The sequence below is a fragment of the Bombus affinis genome, chromosome 5, assembly GCF_024516045.1.
Source record: "Bombus affinis isolate iyBomAffi1 chromosome 5, iyBomAffi1.2, whole genome shotgun sequence".
In the NCBI taxonomy this organism is placed as follows: domain Eukaryota; kingdom Metazoa; phylum Arthropoda; class Insecta; order Hymenoptera; family Apidae; genus Bombus; species Bombus affinis.
Window position 1 is genome coordinate 2,409,512 of NC_066348.1, and position 11,762 is coordinate 2,421,273.

The 11,762-nt window shown below is 32.3% G+C and overlaps 1 protein-coding gene across 3 annotated transcripts; it reads left to right on the forward strand.

The window, feature by feature from the left end:
- Positions 1–5,039: 5,039 nt before the first annotated feature.
- On the forward strand, positions 5,040–11,393 carry LOC126916142 (bestrophin-4-like). 3 transcript variants are annotated; one of them, XM_050721607.1, is made up of 11 exons: positions 5,040–5,086; positions 7,377–7,522; positions 7,663–7,939; positions 8,220–8,354; positions 8,422–8,588; positions 9,052–9,209; positions 9,349–9,579; positions 9,647–9,727; positions 9,836–9,987; positions 10,078–10,212; positions 10,499–11,393. In XM_050721607.1, exons 3-11 carry the CDS (start codon positions 7,761–7,763, stop codon positions 11,304–11,306), a joined length of 2,046 nt encoding a protein of 681 aa, XP_050577564.1. In that variant the 5' UTR covers positions 5,040–5,086; positions 7,377–7,522; positions 7,663–7,760; the 3' UTR covers positions 11,307–11,393. The 3 variants fall into 3 exon arrangements, with proteins under 3 accessions (XP_050577564.1, XP_050577565.1, XP_050577563.1); XM_050721608.1 differs by having other exon boundaries at positions 5,046–5,246; positions 7,377–7,594; XM_050721606.1 differs by having other exon boundaries at positions 5,046–5,246.
- The last annotated feature ends 369 nt before the right edge of the window (positions 11,394–11,762 follow it).

Consider the following 11,762-nt stretch of genomic DNA (forward strand, 5'->3'; position numbering starts at 1 on the left):
ATAGGCTGAGCATCCTTTGTAGTTCACAAGATGCTCTCCTTGACAGTGGATGCACTTCGCGAGGGTTTTTGAGGATTTAATGCATTGCTCAGTGGGGTGACTACCTGCACATTTTACGCATCGGAAATTATGGTTGCAGTATTTCTGCGTGTGGCCGTACCTTTGGCACCTTTTGCATTGTACTATCTCTTTCTTTGCAAGAGGTGGTTCGAACTTAACTATGGAGTTCATCAGCCGGTTGATGTTGTAGATTTCTTTGTTTTTTTTTTTTTTTTTTTGCTTTATATCTATGAAAGATAGCGATAGTGGATTTTTAGTGATTCTATGTCTTATGTTGCTGATGTTGGTTACCTCGTGGCCAAATTTTAGAAGTTCGAACTTTAGTTCGTCTAGATCGACTGAGTGGTGGATATTGCGTAGCACCACTCGAAATGGTCTTTCTTGATGAGCTGGTATGTGTGGAAGTTGGCATTCAGAGTTTTTAACAACTTCGTTAATTTTCTGTATGCGTCTGGGTTGGTCGGCAGAATTTTTACACGGTTGTTGCTGATTTTCAATTTATATTCCTCCTTGCTGATTTCTTTTTCGATAGTCTTTGTCATTGTTTGAATGTCAATGACATCGTCAATGAAGATTAGCGGGGGGTGGGGAAGTTTTTTGGGTATGTTGTGTATTTACCGCTTCGGTTATGTCCATAACGTCTTCTGTTGACTCCAGTATCGCGGACCTGTTGTGGGTGGTCACTTGGCTAGCTGGTGGGTTGGTTTAACTCTTGTTCGCATTCGTCTTGAATGCTTCCAGCTTGAGTTTCTTTGTGTGCGGATCGTTTGAAAAGAGGGATGTTTTGCCCCTTTGCCATGGGGGATGAAGAGCGGCGCTGTTGTAACTTAGCTCCGGAAAGCCCGTTTGAGATGATTGGGCCATTATCGATCTATTAGGTCATCCCATAACTTCGTGCCGACTTTTGTGTATACATTTCATGTGTCGATTTATAAACATACGGCGATAAGGGACCATTGCACTTGAGCTTAGCTGATCGAGAACAGGCTAGAGCAGATTTTCGTGGGTATAAGATCGTAATATAGTGAACACAGTGACTTCTAACAGTAAAAAATCATGAGTGAAATGCGTATCCATTTTCGACATCTCATGTTATATGAATTTCGGAAAGGAAGTTCTGTAACAATTGCCACGAAAAACATATGTGCTGTTTACGTAGAAAATGCGCTTTCATCTCGCACCTGTAGTGCGCACGTGGTTCCAACGTTTTAGAGCTGGGAATTTCTGTTTAGAAGACGAGGAACGCTCCGGGCGTCCTCTTCAGACAGACGGAGATAAAATTCGGGATCTTGTTGAAAAATCACGAAGTTTGACAGTTCAAGAGATGTCAAATGTTCTGAAAATACCTAAGACAACGATTCATAGGTGTTTAAAAAAAATGGGGATGGTGTCAAAGTTGAACTTTCATGGGTGCCCCATGAACTTACGAAACGGAACCGTCTTGAACGAATGACAGCGTGCATGTCATTACTTGCGCGTAATAAACATTCCTTAAACGCTTGGTAACTGGTGATGAAAAGTGGATACTTTACGAAAACCCTAAACGGAAACGTAGCTGGTCCCAACGAAATCAGCCACCTCAACGCTGTGCAAAACCAGGGTTACATCCACGTAAAGTTCTTTTGTGTGTATGGTGGGAGTATAAAGGAATACTCTATTTTGAACTTTTATCTAGTGGTGATACCATTAATTCAAACAAATATTGCACTCAGTTAGAAAAATTAAGGGAAGCACTAGCTGAAAAACGACCAGGTTTAGTGAATAGGAACAACGTTATCAGCGTCAGCATCTATTTCTTCCGTTAGTGAGCTGAAGGAGTTTCTTAATGGTAATTTTTGCAGCCGTCGCTGCTTTTCTGTATCTAGGTTTTCTGCGACACTTGTGCCTGGAGTTATTTTACGTTTTTTGTTCGAAGTTACCACCTTCAGCTTTCATCCTGGTGGGTTAGTTCGTTGTTGATTTTATTCTCTTCATTATTTTGTGATGTTTCCATTTCTATTTTATTTATAGCTGAGCACTCCTGATCTTCGTTTAGTGATTGTCTTAGATTTGTTGTATTTATAACTCTGTTTATGAAATATGTTTCACCTTTGGTTGTTATTTTTATTGATGGAATTTGCTGTTGCATTTTCCACCATTTAACGATGGACGTAGTCGTTAGTAACTTTATTTTCAGCAATTGACGCACTTTCACTGGAGCACTGTTTCACACGTTCGTTTAACTCGGCTGCTCGGGCAGAACTGAGACTTCGTTGCATTTTATTTCGTCGCATTTGTTTCCTGAAATTTATCAACACAATTTGATTTCTTTGCTTTCACCGGATATGAACAGTTACATCATATCCACAGACCATCCATAATCACACTTTGCATTCGCACTGATTTTTAAATGAAAAATTAAATACTGCATTTAAAATTAAAAAATAGGAATAAATAGAAATAAAGTACCGTTTTGAAGAATTGAAACATTTTGTCAATAATAGATAAAATAAAATAAAACATTAACTTTAATTGTTTCTAATTGATAGTATAATTGTTACAAATTAACAGTAAATTGTTATATATTAATGGCTTAAATATTACAAATTAAAAGCGTAAATGTTATAAATTAATAGTAAATTGTTTCAAATTAAGAGTTTAAATGTTGTAAAGTAATAGTTCAAATGTAGCAAATTAATGTTTCAAATGTTATAAATTTATAGTTTAAATGTTATAAATCTATAGCTTAAATGTTGTAAATTAATAGTAAATTGTTACAAACTAATAATATAAACGTTACAATTTATTGAGTTAAATGTTATAAATTAGTAGTTTAGATGTTATGAATGAATGTTTTGAATGTCATGTTTTAATAACTTAAATGTTGTAAATTACTAGTTCAAGTATAAGAAATTAACGTTAAAGTGTCAAAAATTAATAGTGTAAATGTTACAAATTAATGGCTTAAATTTTATATATTAATTTTTTAAATATCATAAATTTATATTTTAAATGATATAAATTAATGGCTTATATGTTCTAAATTAATAGTTTAAATGTTATTAATTAATAACTTAAAAGTTGTAAAAATAATTGGAAATATTTTACATTTTGAATTTTTGTAACTCAATACAATATTTTATATCGATTAATAAATTTTCTTAACTTAATTTCAAGCATACACCGTTCTTCAACAGTTATGTTAATTATTAAATATACATACAAATTTGATATTTTCATATAAATATTTCTGTTTTAATTCTGTTTCTAATATAAGACTATGTTAATATGTTGTTTCAGATCAATTATTAATTTAGTTACCTACGTTATTTTATTTAATAACTTTTGTAATTTGTATTTAATATACGGTAAAATTCCGTCTATTTGAATCTCTCGTGCGATGAATACTTAGTATGTCCTTACTATTTGCGATTTCTCGTTCATATAATAATAGCGGACTTTCAGATAAATGAATTCAATGACCAGAAATTTATTTAGTCGATTATTAATTAAAATTTTATTAGAAGGAATGAAACACGTTCGAACAGACTAATAAATTAGAATCGTCGCAACGTAAGAAACTGTAGACGTCGGTATTTCAGATAATGTCACATCTATCCTGTCTTTAGTCGATAGTGCTACCGACGAGATACAGACGAAGTAGAAACGAGATCGATCATAAGGATATCGGATAACTTGCAAAACGTAGAACAAAAAGAAAAAGAATTGCACGTCTATTCTGTACTTTGTTTGTCTTTCAATTCAATCGTTAAAATAGAGACCGTCTATAATAGAATTTGAATATAATTCCTATATTTGTCATAACAAATGGCAGAAACCGTGAGAAAGACTGATTTTTTCGAGGTCGGTATTTCAGAACGCGATATACCAAATCCCTCATAATGTCAGGTCAAATCAGATAGATCATGTACTTAATCAATGGTTCCATATGCATAATGTCACAAATATCTATTCTATATTTAATCAACGATACAGCAAATTATTAATTCATTAAAATAATTTAATAATTCAGTGAAAGGAATAATTTTATTCCGCTTATGTATGTGTGCTAGACCTGCCAAAAGAACATCATTTCATAAAATTTCCTACTCGTGAGAACGTACTTCTTTTCCCTTCTTATCCTCTTCATCCATATAAAGTATATATAAAGAATTCAATGCGTAAAGTGTCGACTAATTCATTTCAAACGTGTTGATTTAAGTAAAAATAAAACCCATTGAAATAATTGTCAATATTTGACAAAACATTTTTCTGCAACTTAATTAAAGTATTGCGTCTCTCAAAACACCAAAGATTATATCGAATTATAATAAACTTTGTCAATGATAGTTACGAATTCGCAATACTAAGAGCTTGACATTCGACCCTTTTAGATTTGGGTACCTGCCATCGGATCAGAATTGACCAGCTTCAATGTTAACATTCGCAATGACGATGCGGATTTTCTTAGCGAATCAGTTTAGCGCTAACTACTAGCCTTGGATGCATACCTGATCTAACAGTCGGACAAGTATTGTTTATATTAGAGGTGTCTTTTTGATCCAAAGTCTTTTTTCTTCAAAGTAATAACATGGTAGATTAAATCGTATTCTATAATATAAATAAATTAAATTTTATGTTATATACGTTGGTGTAAAATTGTTTAAAATCATTAATTAAGCAAATCGATACTTTAGATGCTTATTAAATACTCGTGTGCAGTTGGTAAATCTGTATAACATATGTACGGTGAACTCGTTCGTTGAGTGTATTCGTTCGATATGATTAAAAAGTGAGTTTACCATTCTCATACGATAGGTGCATGGATACAATTCAAAACTTGAGTCCAGAAAGATTAAAGTATGAAAAATAGATCTGTTATATTTTCCGTATGCGATTGTTACAGGCAACAGTTGGTTTAATACATTTTGTGCAATAACATGACAAGTATACAACATTCACATCGATAAACGATTACTTGTTAAAGGGAGAGATTGAAAATTGATTTTTATGAGTTGGAAAAATTAATGGCCACATATCAGCGATGGTAAATTGAATTGAAGTTTCTGTAGTAATTACCTTAATTAAAACGTGGAATTTATTTCGTTTGACGTGTTCACAAGTAACGTGTAACAAACTTCGCTTTATCAATTGGCAAAACACTTTCAATTGAACGTTTTTTTACGTACATTGGACCTACGTGCGAGGTAAGATATATTTAATGTTAATGCATTATGCGTAAAGTGGCAGACAATGGTAAAAGTGCAATGGTAATTTCTAATATTTTAACATTGCACTTTAAACATTGCACATTAGCAGGTATTATAATATACTATGTCTTTAATTATCGCAATTATATAAAATTGTTTGTCAGTCATAAAAATATTCTCACAACGAATAACGTTATTCCATATTTTTATAACGATATAAAAGATAAATTTGTATATTAATACTTATTTACAGGCTTAAATAATAAAGTTAGCTCCAAGAGTTATATCGATTAACATATTCACAATTCTCCATAAATTTTCTTCAACTACTTTTTGGTACTTGCTTCATCCGACACTGCGCTCTCTTGTATATTTTCGTCATATGCTTATTTTCGAGTTCTATCTTCGTAAAGTTCATTGATTAGATTTCTTCACAGTATCTTGAATTTTTATTAAATTTACAGAGAATAAACCGCTTCGAATTAGTTTTATTATTTAGATTTGGATTAGTTTTAATCTATTTCCATTAAAGATTAGTTTCAATCTATATCTATTATTTAATCTATTACGATAAAATTTTAACGGAAGCGTATGGTAGTTCGACCAATGTCGCATGCTTCTTTCGAACATAGATATTTTTAGACCGCTCCCTCGAGGTGCAACGAGCGACCGTCAGACAATCTGTTAGACACAATGCTGACGCTTCGCGCACGTGTCAAACAGCACAAAACTTGCAGACGAAATGAAATGTTTTCGTTATCATATCGATGACTGATTCACCACTAAAATAATTCGGTTAAACAAACGGTGTTCATAAATCACATGCGCGAATAGTTGGCCTGATTGTTTTCCTTTTCCTTCTTTTTATTAAATAATCATTAGAAGACTACATAATTTTTTTAATTTAACAGTTAATTTAATTAACAGATAATTATATAAAAATTAATTTTTACGTATCATTTAGTATGGTCATAATGTAGATCTATTCTAAGTATAAAATAAGATTTATATATCTTATTTGTAAATGTTTTTCAAGGGAAACGGGGAAAGCGTTTAAACCGGGGAATGGAAATCTGGAGGATTTTATTTCAGTAGATGACATAAAACAAATTCGAACAACTAAGAGAACAAAAATTTTGAGTATAAAATATCCACAATGCATTCACTCTGATATTTAGTATGTGAAACGAATCTCTGCCTAGGTCCTGCGTCTTTTAGTTGTGTTTAAAAAAATATGTATAAAAATTATTTATAAAAAATTATTTATATACTTAAATCAACATCTAATTGCAGAATAAAATAAAATATCAAAATAGACCGCAAAACTGAAATAAAATAGCTGAATGATTCTACTATCATTTAATATTGGAGTAATTTTGATATTGAATGAAACGTCTAATAAAATAAAGACGTCATCATAGTAAACTGTCATGTTTATTTAAAGAAAATCCATTGCTTTCGCTTTCTTACTACTACTCTCATTCATTAATTTTATCCATTTATAGAATCTACGCCCGAGATACTATGTAAACTTGGTGATAATTTACAAAGTTAGTCCTAGAACAACTTCCGTTAGCAATTTGTCAGTAAATAATACCTAATCTAAGAGTTCAATTGCGGCATACCGAGAAGGCTTGTATAAATTGTATATTTATTCAGATGGCGGTTATACCGATGACCAAAGTTATATTTAACGGCATCGCTGCATACTGGCGCAAATGCCAAAACTACTCAGCATTATTTACAGTGCATAAAGCAAACCGTTTAGACACCTCTCAACGTTTGGACAGTTCCTTCCACTTTCTTCTATCAACGTCCTTGTGCGATATCCAGTTTGCATTAAAATCAAACAGCATTATTAAAGTTATAGATTTAGCGAAATAAATTAAATTTTTAATTCTTATTTAAACTTGTATTTAATAAAATGCTCTGTTTAGTGGAAGTTCCATTAAAATTAATAATCGAATATTAATTTCTTAAATTAAAGAAAATTATTAACTTGCCAACTTAGTCAGGCAAATATTTAAAGCTTTTAATTCGTATTTTTACAAAATATAATGAAATATTCTGTTAAGCGGAATTTATTCTATTTACACATTAATCCACATGTTTCGTATCTATTCGCAGTGATCCAAAATGGATTTCACATCAATAATTCTTCTACCAAAAAGGAGATTGTAAAAAAATTATCAATTGAGAAATTATTATAAAAGTATTATTATAAACGAGGAGAATGTTTTACTCCATTATACGTTTGTTCCACAGCGCCTGAGGTATTTACCTGTCTAAGAATAATAACACAACAAATTTCACCGAATTCTATTCGTATTCATTAACTACGTCAAGTATGGTTCTTTAACGTATGGCTAATTATCATATGGTTACGATAATTATTGGTAATTTTTATTGATAGATTGATGAAAGTGAAGTAACAATGAAAAGAAAGAAATTACTATTGCTACGACAAGCTTACTTCCGTTACGAAACTGGTAAATAGCGAATGAAAGAAGGATGACAGTCTCGTACCAATATCAAGTAGCAAACTCTACCAGAGGTGGATTCACCAGGCTTCTTTTTATGTGGAGAGGATCACTGTATAAGCTCATCTATAGAGAATTACTCTTATTCCTGATACTCTTTGCAGCAATCTCCACTATTTACCGTCATATACTTAGTATCAAACTGAAAAGGTTCGCAATTCAATTCTTAATATGATTTCCATTAAATAGCGATCGGATGTAACGCTTTATAACTTTTATATATAATTAATATTTGTAACAGTTAAATTTTTATATTTAAGGGAGAAATTACACGTATATATATATATATATATATATATATATATATATATATATATATATATATATATATATATATATGTATAACAATAGGATACACACACGCACATATATATAATAAATAAATAATTGATGTAACAATTAATTATTAAATATATCGTTTCATTTCTAGAGAATTCGAAAAGATTGTCATTTATTGCGATAATTTTATTAATTTAATTCCATTAAGTTTCGTTCTTGGATTCTACGTGTCTTATGTTGCTCAAAGATGGTGGCAACAATATCAAGCGATACCTTGGCCTGATAAGTAAGTCTGGAGAATAAATATTCAATGGAACAATAAAACGTTTAATATCGATAATTGTTATTAATAGGGTAATGCATTTAATTGCTTTGTACGTTACTGGAAACGACGAATACGCTCGTACGCTTCGAAGAGCTCTGATGCGCTACTTGAATCTTTCCCTAATACTTGTTTTACGTTCGATCAGTTCGGCGGTGAAAAAACGATTCCCAACGCTCGATCACGTCGTTGATTCTGGTAAAGTTTTCTTTTAACGTGAACGTACTAATTTTAACCCGTAGTATGCATTCCCACGAAAGCGTATTGAATACGTTACTCACTCCGAAGAAAGACTAACAAGGCACAAACCATGATGAAATGGAATTACGAAAACTGATAACAGAAAATCTTTACGAACGGGAGTAAAAATCATAATCATTGAATTTGGATTAAAAACTTATTCTAACAAAGGTGAATCCGTTTTTCGGTTGATTACTTGTATATATACATACGTGTGCATTTTTTTGCAATTATTTAAAAATTATTTCCATAGTAGAAGGTTATAATATTACACGATATTTGGAAATAATATATTTTTTGTTAATATGTAGGAGTCCAGTAAATTACAGCAGTTCTTTCAAATAAAATCGGCTTTTAGTATCAATGATGATATTAATATAATGGATATTACACAAATAATACAATAAACATCTGATTGCAGGTTTTATGACAGCGTTTGAATTGGATTTATTTTTGGCAGTACCAAGCTTAGAATTCAACACTTATTGGATCCCTTGCACATGGTTTATCAACCTTCTAAAAGAAGCGCGTCATAATCACAGAATTCCCGATCCTCAGGGATTAAAATTAATTATGGAGGTATGATATCATGTTGCAGCATCAAGTTGCGATTGCAAAAGGAATTTACAATTTACTTGATACAACTCGTATCAACGAATCAAATATTTCGAAAAATCTAATTTGTTACCATGCCATTAAAAGATAATAATCGTTACAGGAATTCAGCGAATTTCGTACAAAATGTGGCCTTTTATGGAGCTACGATTGGATATCAATTCCGTTAGTTTACACGCAAGTAGTGACATTAGCGACGTACAGTTTCTTTGCCGTGGCTTTAATAGCTCGTCAGTACATCGATGGTAAAGAGAAACAATTCCAGCTGCAGATTGACATTTACATACCTGTTTTTACTCTGCTACAATTTTTCTTTTTCATGGGCTTGTTAAAGGTACTTACAACTTTTCCTATAACGAGAAAGATGATAAATTGTCAAAACAATAATTATACTTCAATAGGTAGCGGAACAATTAATTAATCCTTTTGGCGATGACGACGAAGATTTCGAACTGAATTGGATAATTGATCGTCATACAAAAGTAATTAAACTTCTTTATATATTGATGTCTAAGAGTTATTTTACAAATATCTTCTGAAATATTTTCGAATCGTACAGTTTTAGTTTTCCCATTTATTTTATATATCAGGTATCATACCTTGGAGTAGATACCCTTATGAATCGTTGTCCACCATTGGTCAAAGATATTTACTATGACGCCGAAAATCTAATTTTACCATACACTGAAGCAGCGGCTGCTTACAAAAAGAAAACTTATCGCGGTAGTGTGGCACATATGACGTTAGTATCCTTAAAAGGTTTTAATTAATGTATACAAATTATTATGAGAGGAGGTACTTTCAAAATCGATGTTCATCTTTTGACGTTTAGAGTTCCCGAGGAAAAGCAAACCATGTTTCTACCAGACGTTATAGAAGAGGACGAAGAGGACGTAAAACCGTCACATCACACATCAACGATGAGTTTAGCTACTCATCCTAATGACAGCCCACCGTGTGAAAGGCGGTAAGATTATAATGTATAATGTTAATTCGTAATTTTTTTACTTATTTTTCATATTTTTTTTTAAATATTATTCAAAAAATTGTTTTTATTAAATAATTTAAGAATTCTTAATTAAAACTAAAATTCAATGAAATTATATTCATACCAAGTTCAATATGTATAACAAAGGAAGCTTAAAAATCAAATTTCAGAAACGAATAATTAATACAACAATTTGTGTTGCGAAATCGTGTAAAAACGTAGTTAATGAAATGAAGTTTTGTTAAGTTAAACTCGTTTGTTTCAGCCAGATCAACCCGCGCCCTGAAACACCTACGAAAATTGATCAAACTTGTCCTGAGACAATTTTACAGTTTGATATTCAGGAACCATCGGTCCACACCGACCAAATAGAACAAAAAGCGAAAAATATAGCAGACACTATAAAGAAATTTTCATCTTTAGGAAAGTATTCGTTGCCACGAATTGATTCAAACCGAAAGCCATTTTTCACGCTAACAAAAAGCCCTAAGTTGGTTATACAACCTTGGCCGAGTACATCAAGTTTATCAATATCCTCGAGACAAATCATAGACACGCCTTCGGTTTACATGGATAATCTAAATCCATGGAGAGATTATAGTCCAAAAGTTGCACTACCATACACGTTTGATGTTAGTGGTTCGGAACATTCCCCGGAAGAGGAAGGGCAATACGACTTCGAAAGTGTACATCAATCAGACGATACTGCCATAAACCCAAGTGACAGTCCTCATTCAGATACATGCCAATTACAGTGCCAACATTACGGTACTTCTTATTTAACGCTGCCAGAAACACCTTTGTCAATCCCGTCGAAAGCAACGATGCCGAGAAATAGAAGCCCCAAGTTTCTTGTAAGAAGACATAAATCAATAGGCACAGGTAGAAAGAAAGGTATTCAATGGAAACAGATCGTGAAAACTACTAAGAAAAATACACCAAATGATATGCCGAAAACCGAACGAAGCTTATCTCGTTCGAGGGGCTCGCCAAAATTAAAATTAAAAGAAACATCACCGAATACAAACAAAGACGATATATCTGATACAGACGCATCGAGCGAAGAAGGATGAGTCTAAAAATTGTAATTACGCATCTATGTGATAACTATTAAGGAATATAAAATAATGCATTATATAAAAGTATTTATCAGTGTAAAATTGCGTGTTGTATTCTTCATTTGATGGCGCATACACCGCACATCAGTTTATTTATCCTATATCAACACTAGTCCTAGTCAGTTACGATGCAATTGCAGTTTTACATATTGTGACTGAAATATTCAAATCAACGTATTTCCAGTGCTATTGAAGATATATAGATACATGGATTACTCCTCCTGATTATACTCCTCAGCTGATGCCGCGTACACCGCACATTAGTCGGCTTACCCTATTCTTACATTCGTCCCCGTCAAATCCCATGTTATCCCAGTTTTGCATATTGAAGCTGAAATATTCAAATAAACGTATCTCCGCAGCTATTTGAGATATATAGACACTTCGATACGCTCTATGCTCCTCAGTTGG